A 27,514-nucleotide genomic window follows, 5' to 3' on the forward strand; every position below is an offset into this window, starting at 1 on the left:
CTGGGAACATACTCAGCAGCACATATGTGATGTCACAGTACAGGATATCATTCCACAGTCCTATCAGCTTGAGTCCCTGTACGTCCTCAGGGCTCACCTGCAGTGTTCCCCCATAAAGTGTATAGGTTATACATAAGGTGTAAAGGACCTTTGATATAGTCACATGGTTGTTAGTCACAAGATAATGGTTGTCACATGTTAAAGTCCCATATTTTGTTACCCAGAGAGCACCAGGTGACCAAATGACCCGCAGCTAGCCTATGGGCTCCTTACACAGCCCCCATTTATAAGGGGGGGAGGTACTACAATCAAGTTCTTAGATCCTGAGGTCAAGTCCAGTCCAGATGTCTCAGAGCTAGTGTGAAGCACATCTGGAGGCCTCAAGCCTAAATTGCAGCCACAAGTCAGTAAGTCAAGTTGTCAGGGACCGAGCAGGGGACAGGGAGAGTGAGCCCTGAACTGACCCTAAAACCACTCTCCCTGCCTACTTGCCCATCCACCCTAACCAGTGAATCGACAACTGGGCGCCCTTCCCTTCCTGAACTAAGGTGCAGGGGCCTAATAAGAACACATGCTAACAAATAGTCGGTCACAAACCAGAAACATAACAGGAACATAGAACTCTATAACAGATTAAGTTCAGAGGACACAGATCAGTGAGCAGCACAGGGGACACTATGGATCAGTGGTCATGAACAGAGGACACTATAGATCAGCAGACATGAACAGAGGACTCAGTGGTCGTGAACAGAGGACACTATAGATCCTTGGTCATGAACAGAGGACACTATAGATCAGTAGTCATGTACAGAACTCCAGAGATCTGAATAAAGAACTAATAAACATATAGAGTTCAAAACACCAGACAGGAAAACGGATAAGTCTGAACATACTCCTGAACAAAACAGAGATAAGCTTAATCCCCTAGAAAAACCTCCGGTAGACACAAGAATAACATTACCCTCTGAGTCCCCAAGGGCAGGTAAATGGGATCAATCGCTAAACAGGAATATTCCCAATCCCACATAAAACTTACAGTAGACAAGGAGTCCCCATGGAACGGTAACAGGAATGCCTAGTTAAAACTCAGAAAAACGGATACAACAGGATATAACTATAGAACACTATTCACACTGAACACAAGACAGGAATAGCAATCCCTCCGAACACCTCCAGTAGACAAGGAGTCCCCATGGAGCGGTAAAAGGGATCTAACATAGGACACTGTTAACACTGGACACAAGACTGGGCACTCCACTCCACTACCAAAGTAGCCATTAATAATAAATCCAAATAGACTACTGGCCAGCGGCACACTCCACAGTGTGGTCAGAAGCTGACCCAGTAGGAAAAGAGAAATATAAAACACAGAACTTCATATGAACAGATACAAGAGAAAACACAGTGTGAGTAGACACATAGCAAAAAGAACATACAAATCCTAAAACCGACTAAACAAACACAGATTAAAATCCACTATAAGCATGCCACCTAACCATGGCTAAAACCAGAAAATACAAAGTGCATGCTAGGACAGAGATAGTAGATTAAAAGCTCAAGTAAAGAGTGTTTCACCAAGAGCTCCCAGCAGCATGTCCAGCATGTTAGCAAGTCAGGATGAAATGAAGTCAAATACCAGCCCAGAGTCTAGACTGGGCTGATATTAAATAGACACACCCTAGGAGCTGTTGGCTGAAAAAGCCGGAGGAATTAACTATTCCCTGACCAGGGAACATAAAACTGTTCACACACAAGCAAATCCAAATGGCTGTGTGTGAACACAGACATAGACAGACATGACACAAGTCATCTATGTCTGCTGTGCCTATCTTAAGTTAAGTCAAGTCTATTATAGTCAGCGTGGCTGTGCTAAAGTCTGTCAAAGTCACTGCAAGTCCCAGCAAGCTGCAAGGTCCCCTGTGTTAAGGTCATCTCTCTGGGATCCTGGCCTAGCTGTAAAGACTGCACAATCTGTCTACTTCAGTAAAGCTACCGTTAACCCTAACCTGACCTTGGACTATTATTTTCCCTGCCTAAATTAGGACTAGCGGTGCTACAGTCCGGGTGGTTCTTGGTTAAAACCACGCCCTGGTGTCACAAACACAAAGGGGTTAACAACACCTGCCCCTGGGCTATACTACCTGCCCCATACACCTCACCTCACAACCTGTGGCTTCGCCACACATACATCTACTGTGGACCCCACCTCAGGTTAGCCTTTGTAGGGTCCTTCTTTTTATGACAATAGCAATGTAGGCCAACAAGTGAGGGATTTGTTCTTCTCCGTCCCCTCATCTTTTAACAGTTCTAATGGTCTCCTGATTAGATGCTAGAGCTGCTACTCAAGAGGGTCCTAAGAAACCCTCAACACAGAGCTCTGGGAGCTCTTCATGAATAGTCCACCTACTGGGCACTTGCTGTAAAGGAACCTACAGCAAGCAATGCTTGTCTCACTAATGCTAATCATATTTCTGCCCTCTGTAAAGGAAAGTCAGCAGTTAGTCATTAGGCTACACTAGTATTAAAATGGAACATAAGTAAGAGCCTTCTGCAAATTTTGCACTTGGGTCCAGAAACCTTAAGTTGGAGTTGAGCCCAATAGATGCTTTAGTTTACATAAGTTTTACCATAGACAGGCCATACCACAGCTATGAGGCACTGAACCTCTTACAGAACAAAAACATTTTTACTTAAGTTAGAATAAGTTTAATGGATGCTCTATTCATTCATATGCAAAAGGCTCATCCTAGTGGTGGCCAGAATTGTATAATTTGACTAAAGATTTGTAAATCTCTTCAAAAGATTTTTCAAAACCTGTCCAGAGGAAAAGTTGCCCAATTGCCCGAAGCAACCAATCAGATTGCTTCTTTCATTCTACAGAGGCCTTTTTCAAAAGTGAAACGAGCGATCTAATTGTTTGCTTTTTGGCAACTCAGCAACTTTTCTTCTGGACAGGTTTTGATAAATCTCCCCCCATGTCTTTGTGAAGACTTCCCCTTATACCCAGACTAGTCTTCTTTGACAGGTTTTCTTTATCATCTATATTATATCTTCTTTGTGAAGATAGCCGCCTTAGAACTCCCTTTTTGATGCAATTTTAGGTGGTGGTCTTTAACCCCTTAAGGACCGAGGGTTTTTCCGTTTTTGCATTTTTGTTTTTTCCTCCTTGCCTTTAAAAAATCATAACTTCAATTTTGCACCTAAAAATCCATATGATGGCTTATTTTTTGCGCCACCAATTCTACTTTGTAATGACATCAGTCATTTTGCCCAAAAATCTACGGCGAAACGAAAAAAAAAATCATTGTGAGACAAAATTGAAAAATAAAACACGCTGTTTTGTAACTTTTGGGGGCTTCCGTTTCTACATAGTACATTTTTCGGTAAAAATGACACCTTATCTTTATTCTGTAGGTCCATCTGATTAAAATGATACCCTACTTATATAGGTTTGATTTTGTCGTACTTCTGGAAAAAATCATAACTACATGCAGGAAAATTAATACGTTTAAAATTGTCATCTTCTGACCCCTATAACTTTTTTATTTTTGCGCATATGGGGCAGTATGAGGGCTCATTTTTTGCGCTGTGATCTGAAGTTTTGTAGCAGTACCATTTTTGCATTGATAGGACTTATTGATCGCTTTTTATTCATTTTTTCATGATATAAAAAGTGACCAAAAATGCACTATTTTGATTTATTTGCGAGTACACCATTGACCGTGCGGTTTAATTAACGATATATTTTCATAATTCGGACATTTCCACACGCGGCGATACCATATATGTTTATTTTTATTTACACTGTGTTTTTTTTAATGGGAAAAGGGGGGGGGGGGGGTGATTCAAACTTTTAATAGGGAAGGGGTTAAATGATCTTTATTCACTTTTTTTTTTCACTTTTTTTTTCGCAGTGTCATAGCTCCCATAGGGACCTATAACACTGCACACACTGATCTTTTACATTGATCACTGGTTTCTCATAGGAAACCAGTGATCGATGATTCTGCCGCTTGACTGATCATGCCTGGATCTCAGGCACTGAGCAGTCATTCGGCAATCGGACAGGTCGGACAGGTGGCAGGTAGGGACCCTCCTGCTGTCCTGTAAGCTGTTCGGGATGCCGCGATTTCGCCGCGGCTATCCCGAACAGCCCCCTGAGCTAACCGGCATACTTTCACTTTCACTTTAGACGCAGCGTTCAACTTTGAACGCCGCGTCTAAAGGGTTAATAGCGCGCGGCACCGCGATCAATGCCGCGCGCTATTAGCCACGGGTCCCGGCCGTTGCCCCGCGTTATAGATCGGGAGCGGACACATGACGTTCCAGTACATCATGTGTCCTTAAGGAGTTAAGATATTTCATTATATTTCAATATTAATCAACGCATAATATGGGGTTTTACCACATTAACTGGCTCCAGAAAGTTAAACAGATTTGTAAATCTTAATCCTTCCAATAACTACAGCTGCTGAAGTTGAGTTGTTCTGTTCTGTCTGGCAACAGTGCTCTCTGCTGACATCTCAGCTTGTCTCGGGAACTATACAGAGTAGAAGAGGTTTGCTATGGGGATTTGCTACTACTCTGGACAGTTCCGGGGACAGGTGTCATCAGAGAGCACTTAGAAAAGAACAACTCAACTTCAGAAACTCATAAGTACTGAAAGGATTAAGATTTTTTTTATAGGAGTAATTTACAAATATGTGAAGACAAATAAAGAAGAGCTGTAGTGCTCTGAAGTTATAGATCGTGGGGGGTCCGAGCGCTGGGGCCCCCCACGATCTCCTGTACGGGGCCGTGGAAATGTATAGGAAAGGGGGCGTTCTGTCCCCTCATGATGCGGCAGCCGGCACAAGCCTCCGTGAATCCCATGGAGATACATGGAGGGGGCGTGCAGGCTGCTGCGTCATGCGGGGACGGAACGCCCCCTTTCCTGTATATTGCCGCTGCCCTGTACGGCCCCAGCGCTCAGACCCCCCCCCCCATGGGATAAGTTCAGAGCACTACAGATCTCCTTTAACTTTCTGGAGCCAGTTGATATATAAAAAAAAGTTTTTTCCTGGATAACCCCTTTAAGACAGGCTGGAAAAGCTCTTTAATCCTGACTGTGCAGTGACAGGTGCTCCAGGTCTATACTTTACTCTGTCTTCGTCGACCATGTTTCCTTCCATACAATTTGCTCTTTCAGCTCTCAGATGCCAGAACGCAGCAGAGTAATTACCGTCCTCCTTAAAGGGTCGCAGGAGGGGAGATACGGTGAAAGAAATAACCGGAGACGCAATAAAGAGAAAAAGACCCTCATTAAAATTTATGAGACAAAGAAAATGCTAGGTTAAAATAATAGAGATGAAAGACATTTTGTACAGGGTGCACTCCCAAATTCTGAGCTGAAAAAAATGACTCTGCTTTATAGGATAACTAGCTGGGTAACCGGCGTTGCCCGGTTTTTCCTTCCTCATCCTTGTTGGGGAGGAAAATCAACAAAGGAGGAAGCTTTTTACTTCATATCTCATCCCCATATATTGTTGTCATATCCCAACCCCATATCTCGTCCTCATACCAAAACCTCCTATCCCGACCTCCTATCCAGTCCTCCTATCCCATCCTCCTATCCCGACCTCCTATCCCATCCTCATATCCCCTCCTCATATCCCATCCTCCTATCTCCACCTCATATCCCGTCCTCCTATCCCGACCTCCTATCTCCACCTCTTATCCCGACCATCCCGTCTTCCTATCTCGACCTCCTATCTCGACCTCCTATCCCGACCTCATATCCTGAGCTGTAATATGTGTACCAGGTATTGAAATTTCTCCAGCTGTACAGAAGTTATGTGAGAACATACATTTCCCATTGATTTGCATGGGACTTTAAACAAAAACCCCGACCCTCACAAATGGGGGTAGTTAAGGGTTAAATTAACTAGCTTATATTTTAAGTGGACATATAAGTAACATGTGACCGAGTATTATCGAAATATCTCCAGACGTTAGGAAGTTATGAAGTAACATATATTTCCCATAGACTTTAAATAGGAACCCCGACACTGGCAAATGGGGGGGAGTAAGGGTTAAATTACCTATCCTATGTTTGTTGTTGACATATAAGTAACATGTGTGCCAAGTTTCATGTTAATATCTTTAGCCGTTTGGACGTGATTGTGGAACATACATACACACACACATTGGCACTCATTTACTATTGCAAACCCGACATGTTTTGTCGGGTTGAGTGCCAGATTCTGTCAACAATGCTGGGAAAGGGGGTGTGGTCTCGGGAAAGGGGCGTGTTCCCGACATTTTCACAAAAAAACAACATATTTACTAAGGTTTCCACATAAAATGTGGTGCATTTGAAATGAGGAAAACCAGACAGATCAGAGCATGTGTAAAAAAAAGCAAAGTGTAGGGAAAAGTGGAAATGTAGGGAAACCTTAGTAAATACCGTGGAAAATACATTGTAGGGAATTAAAACCCACAAAGAAACCTCCACTCCACTCTTAGTAAATGAGGGTCATTGAGTTTTATATATATAGACTAAGCCTTCAAGTTTAACATTATTGCTACAAGCAGTGGAATGGAGACATGTTGTACGGCATTAGTCTGGTATTTCTCTGTAACAGCCGAAGCCCCTCCCCCATCTTTACAATGGGTGTAGCAACCTACCGCACCACTGCTTGAACATACACTAAGGCGCACAAGTCCCTTTCCCCATATCAGCTAGCTGCAGGAAAATGAATGAGACTATAAACAGCATAAGGGTGCATTCACGCACACAGAATCTGCTGCAGATGGGAAGTTGTAAAAACCACAATTGCAGATTTTAAAAGGCAATCCTTATGTATTTTTATTTCCTTGGAAAATCTGCAACCGATTTTACAATTGAGGATTTGAAATTGCGGATCCGCAGCAAAATCCACGGTAGTTGAAACCCAACACACTGGACCCATAATCCCAATATCTGGCACTGAAGGAAAATCAAAAGGCCATCACACATTAGATGGTCGACTGGTCCCACCACAATCAGCAGAATCAGTTGACATTTATCATTTTAATACATAAAACAACCTTGCCAATTGCCTTAGGTAAAAATCTCCCATTTTTGTATTTCTGTATTGTATTGTTTTTGTCCACTGCTCCTGTGCAGACCTGTGTGTCTAGATGGTTACGGACTACGACTCAACAAGCATTCCTTACCTCCCCATACACATGCACACTTGGCTCAGCCAAGCATGCATGCATTTTCAGAGGGTAAGTAAACCGCTGCCAGACTCCTCTGGTGACAGTTTATCTCTTCAAGAACAAAAGGATCAGGATATTAAAACCAAACAGCCCGATCCTTACTTTTACCAACATCTGCCAAGAGGGGAGAGTAATCAGTTGGTCAGCTGGATGTACAAAAAAGAAAGTTGCAACAGCACTCTTGGTCAAAAAATTGAGTCTCTTAGTGCACTCTTTGGTCAAAATGTGTCCCCCCATCCACCACGTGGAGGTGGCCTCATATCTGATGGGACCCTAACATAATAACTCACCTCTGCTGTGCATATAGCCTCTGACTGTGTGACATGTTGGATCAGCCATTGACTAAACCACCTCCAGTCTGAGAGGGGTGGGGTGCACGGCTAAAGAGGGTGCCACACCCCCAACTTACAAAGGAAAAACAAAAGGAAAAATAGCCAGCACAACAACCTAATACACAGGTGCCCGCTGCTGTGGCAAATACAAAATGTACAAAAAACAAAGTTGCAACAGCACTCTTGGTCAAAAAATGGAGGCTCTTAGCGCACTCTTTGGTCAAAATTTGTCCCCCCATCCACCACGCGGAGGTGGCCTCATATCGGATGGGACCCTAACATGATAACTCACCTCTGCTGTGCATATAGCCTCTGACTGTGTGACATGTTGGATCAGCCATTGACTAAACCACCTCCAGTCTGAGAGGGGTGGGGTGCACGGCTAAAGAGGGTGCCACACACCCCCAACTTACAAAGTAAAAACAAAAGGAAAAATAGCCAGCACAACAACCTAATACAGCTGGATGTGCCAAAATGGGCAGGTTCAGTGGACATGTGTATGGCAAGTTTAAGACATACATCAATTTTGCTAATAGCCTTAGTTGAAAATCTCCTGCTGCATTTTATCTACAGCTTCGATGCAGACTTATATGTTTCCTTGGTTACAGACTTCAAACAAATCCTGTACAGTGGTCCCTCAAGTTACAATATTAATTGGTTCTGGGACGACCATTGCATGTTGAAACCATTGTATGTTGAGATCAGAACTCTATGGAAGCCTGGTAATTGGTTCTGAAGCCACCAAATGTCATCTGGAAATCGGAAAAAAATTAGGATTAAAGAAAAATAAGTAGATAACCAATATAGATAAAGCAAATCCTTATATATAAAAGAAAGAAAGATCTGCTGGGAGCTGTAAATCACTGTCTATGTCAGTGTTTCCCAAGCAGGGAGCTTCCAGCTGTTGCAAAACTACAACTCCCAGCATGCCCGGACAGCCAAAGGCTGTCCGGGCATGCTGGGAGTTGTAATTTTGCAACAGCTGGAGGCACCCTGCTTGGGAAACACGGGTCTATGTAGAGGACAGGAGCTTCTTTAGGATCCTGTACAGTACATGCAATGTCCTAAAAAAAAGTAACATGGAGCCGCCAACACCTGGTGTCCAAAGGAGGAGGTAACCCTGGTACAGGTAAAGTGTACAGAACATGTAATACCTCCCGGTACTGTAGGGGGCGCTACCAGACATCAGTCAGTGCATACGCTTCAGTAATACAGGTGTTTTACCAGTAAATTGCCCATTCTGATTGGTCGGTTCTTCCAGCCATTGACACATTTTACAGATCTGGACTGTCCGTAGCATTGTATGTTGAGTCTGGTTTCAAGTTACAATGGTGCAGAAAAGACCATTGTATGTTGAAACTATTGTATGTTGAGGCCATTGTAGGTTGAGGGATCGCTGTATTATCTGATCCTGCAGTCACATGTTACTCCATTCCCTCTGCCTCCTCTTTCTAACCTACAGAACATGGTAGAGGAAGTACTGTAGATGAAAGAAAATAATACTAATATTACCAATGATATAGCACAATATCACAGACAATCTACCGCCATATTTTGCCTAGGCGTTAGAAATCTTTTTATTTAATATTGAACATCATAAAAACACCCAACTCTGTACTGCCGCAGTCTTATGGAAGCTGATAAACTAGGGGGAAGGGATGGTATTGTCGTGAAGTCGCTTGTGATATTTCCAGCTGTGAAATGCATTGCTGAAGATTTTCCGACATGATTGCAGCCTTAAAATTCTCACCGCTCCTTGTAGGTTCTACAAACTGAAGCAGCGATAGGGCAAAAAAAGCCATACAGAATTCCCTCATTATCTCACATTATCATCCTCCTCTTTTCCATGAGGCAAATTTTCGACAGAAAAGAAAATTTATAGTACACAATTCTGACTATACTCAGTTAGGCTGGGTTCACACTATGATTTTCAAATACGGTAACCGTATACGGTTTTCCGCGAAAAAATGTATACGACCGTAACCGAAACCGTATGCATAGAGAATGCATTGTAAACCGTATTCCAAATGTTGTGTACGGTTGCATCCGTTTTGCCTCGGATACGGTTTTGCCGATTTTTCAACCGTAGGCAAAAACGCTGTCGACCACATTTTTGCCTCCAGTTGGAAAACTGTATGTGAACCGTATGCGGTTCTTTTAACATTGTTGTCTATGAGAACCGTACACCGAATTTCAGAATACGGTTGCACACGGTTTTTCTAATCCGTTTTTGGAGTTGACACATGCGCAGAAGGAATTTCAATAGAACAATAGTAACTTTATTAAATTGCTTGAAAACTAATTCCAACAAATTAGCAAAACCGTTGGCAAAAACGGATGCAAACGGATAGAACCGTACATACGTTTTGGAACCTTATACAGGGAATAACCGTATTTGGAGTCATACGGTTGTATAGGGTTGCATACAGTTTTTGCCATACGTTTTTTAGCGGAAAACCGTATACGGTTACTGTATTTGAAAATCGTAGTGTGAACCCAGCCTTAGAACCCTTTTCACTATTCTGACTGTGTAAGTGCAAGTCTTCAACATTGTTTTGGAATTCTGTTCATGCACCATGAAGATCAAAATAAACAAAAGGCTCATCGACATGGCAGAGTGGTGCATGAACTTGTGAAAGGACACAAAAAGTAAATTAAGACATTAAATATGTAAAGAAGAAAGGTGATTATGATCTGTAGGCAATACTGCACCAGTCTTTCACAGGCGTCCAGCATCAGTCTTAGGTCAGATGGCACCCCCCATGTGTCCAAATGACACTGTCAGACATTTGCCTTAGAAACACTTCCCTATCGATAAATAATGGAACGCAGCTGGATGCGGTATAGGTGATTTGGCACCAAAAGTAAGATCAAGGGTACAAGCTCTGGCTGCTTTGGCCAACAGCGCTTTACCAGTGAGAAATGATGCTGATCCTCCAGGGTGCAACCCCCACAGGCCAGTCAATGGGGGGTATTTATCAACGGATGTATGTGTCTTTATTGCGTATGTTTGGCACAGTGTCTTTTTGGCGCATTCTCTCCACTGTCATTTTGCAAACTTGCTAGGATTTTGACGGTCCTGTGTAGGATTTTTGCAGTGGTTTGTAATTTATCATTTGAGCCAATTGTATTTTGGCGCTAATTTGCCTCATGTTTGACGCAAATCCCCGCCAACAATATTCTCACATGGAAATCACACATACCAAAGGTAGAACATGGTATGTACCAAAGTTACTAAAGGACATGCGCTAAATGATACATTTTGCACATGTCTGTAAAAAAAACTAAAGCAAAAAAAAAAAACGGGTGAAAAGAAACTGACAACAGGTAAAAATTATAAATACCCCCTATGATGCATACAAAGAATATAAACTCACAGTACACATGATAAACACACAATATATACATAGCATACAGACGATACAGTACATACACAAGTGCACACATGACACACATGCTCACTAACATAAACATGATATACACATACCATACGCAGGATGTATACACATATAGAATGCATAAACACACAGTACACATACATATTCAGGGGTGTAACTGTTGGGGGTGCCGAGGTAGCAGTCATATAGGGGCCCCAAGGCACATCTGCTCCATAAGAGACCAGTATTATAAGTGGCACATGGGGCCATGTAACTGACATAGGGGCCCGGAAGCTACAAGTTATGCGTCTGCAATACACCAAACACATGATACACACAAACATAAGACATATAGGGGTATAACTATAGATGGTAGAGAGGTAGGAGCCACATTGGGGCCCTGTGACTGAGGTGGCCCCATAAGAAGATACCAGTAGTATGAATGGCACATGGTAGATATAGGCCCAGTTCCAGATTGTCCAGTAGGGCCCAGAAGCTACATGTTACACGTCTGGATACATACATATATGACATGCACACAATACATACCTGATATACACATACAATGCACAAAATACATACAAACATACCATACATACTTATAGGACACATAATTTATACAAGCATGTGACAGATATGCATTATATGCATACACACAAGATACATACATAAATAAATGATTTACACATATAATACATACACACAAGACCGCACATGATGCACAAACATATGAAGAATTCACACAAAGTACATGCATACACAGTATACATATATAATACACAAATGATTCACACACAGAAAGCACACATGATGAATATACACACACACACACACTACACACATATCACATGCACACTTAAATGATATACACATAGCATACACACATACCACACATGATACACACAATATGATACATATATATAATCACTTGGTGTAAACAGATAATACACACAATGGGGGACATGTATCAAAGATTTTACCCCTGTTTTGTGTGTATTTTTTTGCGCAAAATTTTGCGCAAGCCCTTTTTTTGTGCACTTTTTTGCGCACGTTTTGGTAGAGCATGTCCTCCAGATGTGGCCGAATCAGGGTACCTTGGAGTGACATCTATAGTACACATGGATTTATTAACTGCGTACTTTTTTTTTACACCAAAAATGTTGCGCAAATATAAGCCATCTTGGACTTAACGTAGCAAGATGCTCTAAATCATTGATTCTATTTTCCAAACAGTGGATTGAGGAGATTACTATATTTACCCGCAATTTATGAAGCTCATTGCACTTGATTGATAAATTTTGCGCTTCTGCGCATAATTTAGAATTTGGAAAAAAGGGGTAAAATGCTTCTACCATACACATATAATGATACATGTCCCCCAGTACATACATGCATGATATACACACATCTGGTATACACATACAATATACACACAATCCATGCATAAATATAAGATATACACATATAATACATGAGACAAATGCGATATATACACAGGAAGACTTCCTCAAGAAAACCACTAAAAATTGTCTTCTGAATGATTACAGGCAAAATGTACAGGCAATTGGCAAAAACACTATGCAAAATGTATGGTGGGCTGAAAATCCACCACACAAAATATACATATAACACATTGTTCATTAATATAATAAATGTATATATAATACATAAAAGACACATACTATACATATGCAAAAGACCAACCATGATACACATTTTCTTAAATATAATACACAAAAGAGTAGGTCTATGTAAAGTCTTATGTAGCGCTACACACAGCACAACATAGTAATAGAACTGACAGATTCAGGTCTGATATACATTATATTCATGTGCATTTGCAATAAAATGAAGCAAACAGAGCCAAAGAAGCCGTCATGACATCACTTCATCAGTAATATACAGCTCCAGATGAGATAATATACAGCTACAGATGAGATAATATACAGCTACAGATGAGATAATATACAGCTACATGATGACCCAATCAATGATAATATACAGATGAGCTCACATATTGCTACAGGACCCTATCAGTGATGTACATAGATGAGATCATATACAGCTACATCAGTGTTACCCAACCAAGGTGCCTCTAGCTATTGCAAAACTAGTTTTGCAACAGCTGGAGGCACCCTGGTTGGGAAACACTGAGCTACAGGATTGTGTCAGCAATGTATATAGATGAGATCTACAGCAAGAGGATCCTATCAGTGATGTATACAGATGAGATTCTGTACTGCCACAGGACCCTATCGGTGATGGTATATAGATGAGTTTGTATACAGCTACCTGATTCTAACACTGATGTATATAGATTAGATTAATCCCTTAAGGACCAGGCCATTTTACACCTTAAGGACCAGAGCGTTTTTTGCAATTCTGACCACTGTCACTTTAAACATTAATAACTCTGGAATGCTTTTAGTTATCATTCTGATTCCGAGATTGTTTTTTCGTGACATATTCTACTTTAACTTAGTGGTAAAATTTTATGGTAACTTGCATTCTTTCTTGGTGAAAAATCCCAAAATTTGATGAAAAAAATGAAAATTTTGCATTTTTCTAACTTTGAAGCTCTCTGCTTGGAAGGAAAATGGATATTCAAAATAAAACATTTTTGGGTTCACATATACAATACGTCTACTTTATGTTTGCATCATAAAATTAATGAGTTTTTACTTTTGGAAGACACCAGAGGGCTTCAAAGTTCAGCAGCAATTTGGAAATTTTTCACAAAATTTTCAAACTCGCTATTTTTCATGGACCAGTTCAGGTTTGAAGTGGATTTGAAGGGTCTTCATATTAGAAATACCCCATAAATGACCCCATTATAAAAACTACACCCCCCAAAGTATTCAAAATGACATTCAATAAGTGTATTAACCCTTTAGGTGTTTCACAGGAATAGCAGAAAAGTGAAGGAGAAAATTCACAATCTTCATTTCTTACACTCGCATGTTCTTGTAGACCCAATTTTTGAATTTTTGCAAGGGGTAAAAAGGAGAAAGTTTTTACTTGTATTTGAAACCCAATTTCTCTCGAGTAAGCACATACCTCATATGTCTATGTTAATTGTTCGACGGGCGCAGTAGAGGGCTCAGAAAGGAAGGAGCGTCAAATGGTTTCTGGGGGGCATGTCACCTTTAGGAAGCCCCTATGGTGCCAGGACAGCAAAAAAAAAACCACATGGCATACCATTTTGAAAACTAGACCCCTCAGGGAACGTAACAAGGGGTAAAGTGAACCTTAATACCCCACAGGTGATTCACGACTTTTGCATATGTAAAAAAAAAAAAAAAATGTTTTACCTAAAATGCTTGGTTTCCCAAAAATGTTACATTTTTAAAAAGGATAATAGCAGAAAATACCCCCCAAAATGTGAAGCCCAATTTCTCCCGATTCAGAAAACACCCCATATGGAGGTGAAAAGTGCTCTGCTGGCGCATTACGGGTCTCAGAAGAGAAGGAGTCACATTTGGCTTTTTGATAGCAAATTTTGCTCTGGGGGCATGCCGCATTTAGGAAGCCCCTATGGTGCCAGAACCGCAAAGAAAAAAAAACACATGGCATACCATTTTGGAAACCAGACCCCTCGGGGAACGTAAAAAGGGGTAAAGTGAACCTTATCAGTGATGTATATAGATGAGATCATATACAGTTACAGGACCTTATCAGTGATGTATATAGATGAGCTCACATACAGCTACAGGACCTTATCAGTGATGTATATATATGAGATCATATACAGTTACAGGACCTTATTAGTGATGTATATATATGAGATCATATACAGTTACAGGACCTTATTAGTGATGTATATATATGAGATCATATACAGTTACAGGACCTTATGAGTGATGTATATAGATGAGATCATATACAGTTACAGGACCTTATTAGTGATGTATATAGATGAGATCATATACAGTTACAGGACCTTATCAGTAATGTATATATATGAGATCATATACAGTTACAGGACCTTATCAGTGATGTATATAGATAAGATCATATACAGTTACAGGACCCTATTAGTGATGTATATAGATGAGATCATATACAGTTACAGGACCTTATCAGTGATGTATATAGATAAGATCATATACAGTTACAGGACCCTATTAGTGATGTATATAGACGAGATAATGTACAGTTACAGGACCTTATCAGTGATGTATATAGATGAGATCATGTACAGTTACAGGACCCTATCAGTGATGTATATAGATGACATCATATACAGTTACAGGACCTTATCAGTGATGTATATAGATGAGATCATATACAGTTACAGGACCTTATCAGTGATGTATATAGATGAGATCATATACAGTTACAGGACCCTATTAGTGATGTATATAGATGAGATCATGTACAGTTACAGGACCTTATCAGTGATGTATATAGATGAGATCATGTACAGTTACAGGACCATATTAGTAATGTATATATATGAGATCATATACAGTTACAGGACCTTATCAGTGATGTATATAGATTAGATCATATACAGTTACAGGACCTTATCAGTGATGTATATATATGAGATCATATACAGTTACAGGACCTTATCAGTGATGTATATAGATGAGATCATGTACAGTTACAGGACCTTATCAGTGATGTATATATATGAGATCATATACAGTTACAGGACCTTATCAGTGATGTATATATATGAGATCATATACAGCTACAGGACCTTATCAGTGATGTATATAGATGAGATCATATACAGTTACAGGACCTTATCAGTGATGTATATATATGAGATCATATACAGTTACAGGACTTTTTCAGTGATGTATATAGATGAGATCATATACAGTTACAGGACCCTATTAGTGATGTATATAGATGAGATAATGTACAGTTACAGGACCTTATCAGTGATGTATATAGATGAGATCATATACAGTTACAGGACCCTATTAGTGATGTATATATATGAGATCATATACAGCTACAGGACCTTATGAGTGATGTATATAGATGAGATCATATACAGTTACAGGACCTTATCAGTGATGTATATATATGAGATCATATACAGTTACAGGACCTTATTAGTGATGTATATATATGAGATCATATACAGTTACAGGACCCTATCAGTGATGTATATATATGAGATCATATACAGTTACAGGACCCTATCAGTGATGTATATATATGAGATCATATACGGTTACAGGACCTTATCAGTGATATATATATATGAGATCATATACAGTTACAGGACCTTATCAGTGATGTATATATATGAGATCATATACAGTTACAGGACCTTATTAGTGATGTATATAGATGAGATCATGTACAGTTACTGGACCCTATTAATGATGTATATAGATGACATTATATACAGTTACAGGACCTTATCAGTAATGTATATATATGACATCATATACAGTTACAGGACCCTATTATTGATGTATATATATGAAATCATATACAGTTACAGGACCTTATCAGTGATGTATATATATGAAATCATATACAGTTACAGGACCTTATCAGTGATGTATATAGATGAGATCATGTACAGTTACAGGACCCTATTAGTGATGTATATAGATGAGATCATATACAGTTACAGGACCTTATCAGTGATGTATATAGATGAGATCATGTACAGTTACAGGACCCTATTAGTGATGTATATATATGAGATCATATACAGTTACAGGACCCTATTAGTGATGTATATAGATAAGATCATATACAGTTACAGGACCTTATCAGTGATGTATATAGATGAGATCATATACAGTTACAGGACCCTATCAGTGATGTATATAGATAAGATCATATACAGTTACAGGACCTTATCAGTGATATATATATATATGAGATCATATACAGTTACAGGACCTTATCAGTGATGTATATATATGAGATCATATACAGTTACAGGACCCTATTAGTGATGTATATAGATGAGATCATATACAGTTACAGGACCTTATTAGTGATGTATATATATGAGATCATATACAGTTACAGGACCTTATCAGTGATGTATATAGATGAGATCATATACAGTTACAGGACCTTATCAGTGATGTATATATATGAGATCATATACAGCTACAGGACCTTATGAGTGATGTATATAGATGAGATCATATACAGTTACAGGACCTTATCAGTGATGTATATAGATGAGATCATGTACAGTTACAGGACCTTATCAGTGATGTATATATATGAGATCATATACAGTTACAGGACCTTATCAGTGATGTATATAGATGAGATCATATACAGTTACAGGACCTTATCAGTGATGTATATATATGAGATCATATACAGTTACAGGACTTTTTCAGTGATGTATATAGATGAGATCATATACAGTTACAGGACCCTATTAGTGATGTATATATATGAGATCATATACAGCTACAGGACCTTATGAGTGATGTATATAGATGAGATCATATACAGTTACAGGACCCTATCAGTGATGTATATATATGAGATCATATACAGTTACAGGACCTTATCAGTGATATATATATATATGAGATCATATACAGTTACAGGACCTTATCAGTAATGTATATATATGACATCATATACAGTTACAGGACCCTATTATTGATGTATATATATGAAATCATATACAGTTACAGGACCTTATCAGTGATGTATATATATGAAATCATATACAGTTACAGGACCTTATCAGTGATGTATATAGATGAGATCATGTACAGTTACAGGACCCTATTAGTGATGTATATAGATGAGATCATATACAGTTACAGGACCTTATCAGTGATGTATATATATGAGATCATATACAGTTACAGGACCCTATTAGTGATGTATATAGATAAGATCATATACAGTTACAGGACTTTATCAGTGATGTATATAGATAAGATCATATACAGTTACAGGACCTTATCAGTGATATATATATATGAGATCATATACAGTTACAGGACCTTATCAGTGATGTATATATATGAGATCATATACAGTTACAGGACCCTATTAGTGATGTATATAGATGAGATCATATACAGTTACAGGACCTTATCAGTGATGTATATATATGAGATCATATACAGTTACAGGACCCTATTAGTGATGTGTATATATGAGATCATATACAGTTACAGGACCTTATCAGTGATGTATATAGATGAGATCATATACAGTTACAGGACCCTATTAGTGATGTGTATATATGAGATCATATACAGTTACAGGACCTTATCAGTGATGTATATAGATGAGATCATGTACAGTTACAGGACCTTATCAGTGATGTATATATATGAGATCATATACAGTTACAGGACCTTATCAGTGATGTATATATATGAGATCATATACAGTTACAGGACCTTATCAGTGATGTATATAGATGAGATCATGTACAGTTACAGGACCTTATTAGTGATGTATATAGATGAGATCATATACAGTTACAGGACCTTATTAGTGATGTATATAGATGAGATCATATACAGTTACAGGACCTTATCAGTGATGTATATATATGAGATCATATACAGTTACAGGACCTTATCAGTGATGTATATATATGAGATCATATACGGTTACAGGACCTTATCAGTGATGTATATATATGAGATCATATACAGTTACAGGACCTTATCAGTGATGTATATAGATGAGATCATATACAGTTACAGGACCTTATCAGTGATGTATATAGATGAGATCATGTACAGTTACAGGACCCTATTAGTGATGTATATATATGAGATCATATACAGTTACAGGACCCTATTAGTGATGTATATAGATAAGATCATATACAGTTACAGGACCTTATCAGTGATGTATATAGATGAGATCATATACAGTTACAGGACCCTATCAGTGATGTATATAGATAAGATCATATACAGTTACAGGACCTTATCAGTGATATATATATATATGAGATCATATACAGTTACAGGACCTTATCAGTGATGTATATATATGAGATCATATACAGTTACAGGACCCTATTAGTGATGTATATAGATGAGATCATATACAGTTACAGGACCTTATTAGTGATGTATATATATGAGATCATATACAGTTACAGGACCTTATCAGTGATGTATATAGATGAGATCATATACAGTTACAGGACCTTATCAGTGATGTATATATATGAGATCATATACAGCTACAGGACCTTATGAGTGATGTATATAGATGAGATCATATACAGTTACAGGACCTTATCAGTGATGTATATAGATGAGATCATGTACAGTTACAGGACCTTATCAGTGATGTATATATATGAGATCATATACAGTTACAGGACCTTATCAGTGATGTATATATATGAGATCATATACAGTTACAGGACTTTTTCAGTGATGTATATAGATGAGATCATATACAGTTACAGGACCCTATTAGTGATGTATATATATGAGATCATATACAGCTACAGGACCTTATGAGTGATGTATATAGATGAGATCATATACAGTTACAGGACCCTATCAGTGATGTATATATATGAGATCATATACAGTTACAGGACCTTATCAGTGATATATATATATATGAGATCATATACAGTTACAGGACCTTATCAGTAATGTATATATATGACATCATATACAGTTACAGGACCCTATTATTGATGTATATATATGAAATCATATACAGTTACAGGACCTTATCAGTGATGTATATATATGAAATCATATACAGTTACAGGACCTTATCAGTGATGTATATAGATGAGATCATGTACAGTTACAGGACCCTATTAGTGATGTATATAGATGAGATCATATACAGTTACAGGACCTTATCAGTGATGTATATATATGAGATCATATACAGTTACAGGACCCTATTAGTGATGTATATAGATAAGATCATATACAGTTACAGGACCTTATCAGTGATGTATATAGATAAGATCATATACAGTTACAGGACCTTATCAGTGATATATATATATGAGATCATATACAGTTACAGGACCTTATCAGTGATGTATATATATGAGATCATATACAGTTACAGGACCCTATTAGTGATGTATATAGATGAGATCATATACAGTTACAGGACCTTATCAGTGATGTATATATATGAGATCATATACAGTTACAGGACCCTATTAGTGATGTGTATATATGAGATCATATACAGTTACAGGACCTTATCAGTGATGTATATAGATGAGATCATATACAGTTACAGGACCCTATTAGTGATGTGTATATATGAGATCATATACAGTTACAGGACCTTATCAGTGATGTATATAGATGAGATCATGTACAGTTACAGGACCTTATCAGTGATGTATATATATGAGATCATATACAGTTACAGGACCTTATCAGTGATGTATATATATGAGATCATATACGGTTACAGGACCTTATCAGTGATGTATATAGATGAGATCATATACAGTTACAGGACCTTATCAGTGATGTATATAGATGAGATCATATACAGTTACAGGACCTTATCAGTGATGTATATAGATGAGATCATGTACAGTTACAGGACCTTATCAGTGATGTATATATATGAGATCATATACAGTTACAGGACCTTATCAGTGATGTATATATATGAGATCATATACAGTTACAGGACCTTATCAGTGATGTATATAAATGAGATCATATACGGTTACAGGACCTTATCAGTGATGTATATATATGAGATCATATACAGTTACAGGACCTTATCAGTGATGTATATAGATGAGATCATATACAGTTACAGGACCTTATCAGTGATGTATATAGATGAGATCATGTACAGTTACAGGACCTTATCAGTGATGTATATATATGAGATCATATACAGTTACAGGACCTTATCAGTGATGTATATATATGAGATCATATACGGTTACAGGACCTTATCAGTGATGTATATATATGAGATCATATACAGTTACAGGACCTTATCAGTGATGTATATAGATGAGATCATATACAGTTACAGGACCTTATTAGTGATGTATATAGATGAGATCATGTACAGTTACAGGACCCTATCAGTGATGTATATATATTGGATCTTGTACATAGGGTAAGTTTCCATAGACACATATGTAGACATGATATAGATGCTTTCCTTTTCAGATAATCACACACGTCCAGTAGAGATGCTTGCTGTCAGTGAATAGTGTCTAGCTAATAGACGGTTCGGGTACTGTCCACTTGCATCCAGTCTATTGCTCCCTGTTGTCAGCCTATAGTGGGATGTGAGAGGTGGTCACTCACCGCTTACACACAGGCTCAGGCTGCACAGGCTCTCCTCACAGGTGTCCTCCGGGCTCTCCTGGTCCCCTTCATCCTCCTCATCCTCCCCGGCTCGGGGGTTCTCTCTCCTCTTCTGCCGGGAGGGTCTCCGGACGCTCCGCAGGACCTTGTTGACCCTGTTCATGGACTCTTCGTTCTAGTAGTCGGTGCGGAGTGAGGGAGCTGGGAAGTGAGAGGCTCCGCTGCCAGATGTAAGAAGGTCTGTGCTCCGCGCAAGAGGAGTCTCCGAGGGCTGTGTGGGCAGACACCCGAGACACCCTCTATATAAGAGCCGCCAGTGTGAGTGCTCGGGGCACTACTCTCTGCTGTGCAGCCTGTCAGCCCCGGTACCGAGCAGTCACCGCTCACCCCGTCACCACACACGGCAGGGCGACAGGTGCGACTGTTACCGGAATGTGCACACTGCCATACACTCCTCTGACGGCTTCCTCCCCAATACACTCATATCAAGGAGGACTGAGCAACAAATGGGGGGAGAAGAGCTGAGCTGTCAGCAAGGAGCGCGATTGTGACCGTATTACATAATCCTATCTATCTATCTATCTATCTATCTATCTATCTATCTATCTATCTATCATATATCTATCATATATATCTATATCTATCTATCATATATCTATCTATCTATCTATCTATCTATCATCTATCTATCATATATATCTATATCTATCTATCAATCATATATCTATCTATCTATCTATCTATCTCATATCTATCTATCTATCTATCTCATATCTATCATATATCTATCATACATCTATCATATATCTATCATATATCTATCTATCATACATCTATCATATATCTATCTATCATATATCTATCTATCTATCAGATATCTATCTATCAGATATCTATCAGATATCTATCTATCATATATCTATCAGATATCTATCATATCTATCAGATATCTATCATATCTATCAGATATCTATCACATATCTATCTATCTTATATCTATCTAACATATATCTATCTATCTATCTCATATCTATCTATCTATCTATCTATCTATCATATATCTACCCATCTATCTATCTCATATCTATCATCTATCTATCTATCTATCATATATCTATCTATCTATCATCTATCTATCTATCTATCTATCTATCATCTATCTATCATATATATCTATATCTATCTATCATATATATATATCTATCTATCATATATCTATCATATATATATCTATTTCATATCTATCTATCTATCTATCTATCTATCATATATCTATCTATCTCATATCTATCTATCATATATCTATCTATCTCATATCTATCATATATCTATCATACATCTATCATATATCTATCTATCATACATCTATCATATATCTATCTATCTATCATACATCTATCATATATCTATCTATCATCTATCTATCATATATATCTATATCTATCTATCAATCATATATCTATCTATCTATCTATCTATCTATCTCATATCTATCTATCTATCTCATATCTATCATATATCTATCATACATCTATCATATATCTATCATATATCTATCTATCATACATCTATCATATATCTATCTATCATATATCTATCTATCTATCAGATATCTATCTATCAGATATCTATCAGATATCTATCAGATATCTATCTATCATATATCTATCAGATATCTATCATATCTATCAGATATCTATCATATCTATCAGATATCTATCACATATCTATCTATCTTATATCTATCTAACATATATCTATCTATCTATCTCATATCTATCTATCTATCTATCTATCATATATCTACCCATCTATCTATCTCATATCTATCATCTATCTATCTATCATATATCTATCTATCTATCATCTATCTATCTATCATCTATCTATCATATATATCTATATCTATCTATCATATATATATCTATCATATATCTATCATATATATATCTATCTCATATCTATCTATCTATCTATCTATCATATATCTATCTATCTATCTCATATCTATCTATCTCATATCTATCATATATCTATCATACATCTATCATATATCTATCTATCATACATCTATCATATATCTATCTATCTATCTATCTATCTATCTATCATACATCTATCATATATCTATCTATCATACATCTATCATATATCTATCTATCTATCATATATCTATCTATCTCATATCTATCTATCATATATCTATCTATCTATCTATCTCATATCTATCATACATCTATCATACATCTATCATATATCTATCTATCTAATCTATCTATCATATATGTCTCCATCTTTAATCTTATGAATCTGTCTATTATCTCATATCTATCTATATTATCTATTTATTCATCTAGTTACCTACCTGTCATCAATCTGCCTATTTGTATATATATCTATCTATCTGTCTGTCTTAGTATTTACTGAATATGTCATGTCCATCCAATATTTATCTCATATCTACCTTGAATCTATATCTAATATCTATGTATATATCTGTCATTTATCTACATACCTGTTTCGCTCTCTTCTTTTTATCTAGTATCTGCCTATACAGCTAATATTTTTTGATTATCTATTTAATCTCATATGTTCATATCTAATCAAATATAATCAAATATCTATCCGTCTACATCCGTCTCTGTCCATCTATGTCTCTCTATCTGATATCAATCTATTGAATATTCAGCCTTTATACATCTCATGTCTGTTTGTCTATCTATCAATTATTGAATATCTATCTATATCATCTATATATCTTTATCATATTTTATGGAATATCTGTTAATTCAATTGATATAGATGTATTCATTATGTAGCTTCTATCTATGTATCTATCTTATGTCTGTCTACCTATCTGTCTTATATCAATCTATTATAGATCTATCTATTTATTATTTATTGAATATCAATTTCATATCCATCTATACATCTTACAAATATGGTATTATCTGTTGATTCAATCTCATATCTATCTATCTATCTATCTATCTATCTGTCTCTCTTCTATCTTCCATCCCTCTACTCCATGCTCTGGGCACATCCGTCCTCAGTATGGTGCCATCCTGCCAGTGAACATATGTACTAGATTTATAGGCACATTCAGTAGGTGTCATCAGAATGTAGACTTACCCGCGCCATTAATTCTCTTTATGCGCTCTCATTAGCGGAAGGATTGAAACTTCAAACAACAAATGTCTCCACTCGGAGCAGCCCGGAACTGGGAGAAGAACAGGGCAAATAGGAAACTGCAAGTCCTGCAGGAGATGGAACTGAGAGGGGGATAATAGTGCTGAATGGAGATATATACATATAATAAAACAGTGATAGGAATAGTCATCGGGGATCACTACATTTCCCCAAGGTACCTGTCCTATGTGGATACCAGGTTTCAGAAAGTGCATATCTCACACAGGGAAAGCTGGGTGACATATTGGAGATCCACAAATAGGGAAACTGACACTTTGTTTCCTCGCACTAAAGCCAATGAACAGGGTTATAATGTGGGTAAATCTCATTACAAAGAGGTAGAACCGGTTCTGGAGATCCAGGCTGAATACATTTACCATTGCTAGTTCCTCATGTGCAATGGAGGCGGGTCGGTATACAGAGGTTCTCTGCCTCTGTACCCTTCTGCTCTCATATGCCCGCCCACCTCATGAATATTCATAGATCCTTGCCTCATAGGAGTGCAAGGTAGGCAGGCATATGAGAGCATAAGGAAACTGAGGCAGAAAAGCTCATTATACAAGCTCCGCCTCCATTGCAAGGGATATTAGCAATGATGAATCTATACAGCCTAGATCTCCTGGGTCAGTTATACCTCTTTTTATATTAGTTTCACCCACACTATAACACTGTTTATTGGGTTTAGTGAAGGTGAACAAAGTTTTAGTTTCCATATAAATCCCTGGCGAGACTTAGGCTGCTAGGGGTTTTAAGTCCTTTTATTGGGCTTGGATTTACATGGGATTCAAGGCAGGTTTGGTAATGGAGCTTTTTCGACTAGGCCAGATAAACAATGGTGCTGAAGACAGCTCATCACTGGGCTTGAAAACTAGGCAAGAGCCAGTCTGCAAGTGAGGCCATGAGGAATCTGCACCACTAAAGAGAATTTGAATCTGGAGGCGTTGTAGCCTCAAAGAGAAGATCTGTTTAAACATTGCTTTCATGTTCTTGTCTCTGACCACTATATTGCCGCTATCAGACTGGTTTTATGGCATATATATATATATATATATATATATATATTGTGAGAAGGTGAAGGGCATTGTGGTTGATGGTCGGTATGTGTCAACAAGGCTCCTGGCCTTGGTAAAGTAAGAGCCGATAATTGTCCAGTGTCTGAGCTGCGATGCAGACTGACACTGTTGCTGTAGAATGCCTGGAAAGCCAATCCGTGACGGTTCTTACTGGGAATGGTCGTGTTGGGTGAGGGCCATCTTTTGTTGGCCTTAAAGGCAGGCTGCTCCCCCAGCTGAGGGGGATTTGCATGTTGCAGCTCACACTGCCAGAGAGTGTTGAGAAAGCGTCCTTGTGGAGTGTGGAAGCTGGTGAGCAGACTGTATGGAGGCTTGGAAAAGACTTGCTTGATGCCGCATGTCATGGACTCAGGTGTGAACAAACACCTAAGGAACACAGGTGGACTTTTGTTATTTTTTCTTTGATCTGCATTTAAGACTGTTTGCCAAGTGTGAATAAAACACTGAACTTTGATTTGAAAAGTCCTGTTTCCGTGCCTCTATACTGCAACCGCACCTGTCTGCAAGAGCGAGTCATCACAATATATACACAATGATTGTTGTCAACATGTAATCAACATGTGGCCCTAGGTGTGTGGGAACTAAGCTGACTGAATATTCATAAAAAGAGTGTACATGCTCACTTGTGCCTAGTAGAAATACATAAGTAGGCTTTCTATACACTGTTTCAGCAGTAAGCTGCAAAGCTCCATGCATATAAGGCAAGCATATATATAGACCTTTACAGAGGTCTGCATCAGGGTTTATGTATATTTGTTGTGTGGAATAGTGCAGTAGATATAAAGTAACCTAAGGGGACTAAAGGTTATGGATCTAACTCTAATTTGGAGCATGCTACATATAGGAGATCTACAGACTGCAGCTAACATGCATTGCAACTTCTATACTACCTTATCTCCAGGAACAGAATGCCAGATCTACAGTGAAGACTGACATATAAGCTGGCCATAGACATGTGATATATGGTACAAACTTTACACTTTACAAACATAGCACAGAAGCAGATGACTAGTATATGTGATGTATCATACCTGTATACATGCAGGTATTGGTTTGATGTTAGGCATAAGGGGGCTATCCAGCCAGAATAAACTATTCAGAGGATAGGGGATAGGTGTCTGATCACAAGGGTCTCACTGTTGGGAACAGGGCCCAGGTACTTCCAGCTACATGTCTAAGGGAGAATTCAATTATCTGCTTGAAACGAAGGGAGCTGGAGGCCCCTTTCTGGAGACTGGGAGGGTCCCCGCAATCAGACCCCCGCAATTAGTTTATTTTGGCTGGATAACCCCTTAAAAATTTTTTGTCTGCACCACCATCAACTTGACTCTTAAAGGAGTTATCCAGGAAAAAACTTTTTTTTATATATCAACTAGCTCCAGAAAGTTAAACAGATATGTAAATTACTTCTATTAAAAAACCTTAATCCTTTCAGTACTTATGAGCTGCTGAAGTTGAATTGTTCTTTTTTGTCTAAGTGCTCTCTGATGACACGTGTCTCGGGAGCTGTCCAGAGTAGAAGTAAATTCCCATAGGAACTGCACAGAGCAGAATAGGTTTGCTATGGGAATTTGCTTCTATGCTGGACAGCTCCCGAGACACGTGTCATCAGAGAGCACTTAGACAGAAAAGAACAACTCAACTTCAGCAGCTGATAATTATTGGAAGGATTAATATTTTTTAATAGAAGTAATTTACAAATCTGTTTAACTTTCTGGAGCCAGTAGATCTAAAAAAAAAAAAAAAGTTTTTTTCCTGGAATACCCCTTTAAGGAACTAAGAACTCTTTTTTCAAATCATGGCATCGTTTCCAGAAATGCCAAATCTTCTGGTATATGATTGATTCCTTTGAAGTTACAGCAAGCTGATAATCTTCCATTTCCATACTTATCTGATGTCTCACAGCCTGCTCAGCTACTATGACAGAGGAACTCTCAGCCTGACCTGTTAATTCCAGAAATTATAGGGGAGAGGAAGTGTATATATATATATATATATATATATATATATATATATATATATATATATATATATATCTTGCTTCA

General features: G+C 38.1%; 1 protein-coding gene across 5 annotated transcripts in view; it reads right to left on the bottom strand.

Moving 5' to 3' along the window:
- Window positions 1–27,514, bottom strand: part of GRIP2 (glutamate receptor interacting protein 2) — a 528,084-nt gene that overhangs the window by 204,331 nt on the left and 296,239 nt on the right. The window contains exon 1 of one of the 5 annotated variants that reach the window (XM_056524924.1): window positions 21,208–21,639. The exons of the other annotated variants lie outside the window; for them this stretch is intronic. Within the exon in view, the coding sequence (XP_056380899.1) occupies window positions 21,208–21,370 (163 nt within the window). The 5' untranslated portion in view covers window positions 21,371–21,639. Of the gene's footprint in view, window positions 1–21,207; window positions 21,640–27,514 lie in introns of those variants that run through there. 5 annotated transcript variants of the gene reach the window in all.

Source organism: Hyla sarda, chromosome 6 (genome assembly GCF_029499605.1).
Source record: "Hyla sarda isolate aHylSar1 chromosome 6, aHylSar1.hap1, whole genome shotgun sequence".
Taxonomy (NCBI): domain Eukaryota; kingdom Metazoa; phylum Chordata; class Amphibia; order Anura; family Hylidae; genus Hyla; species Hyla sarda.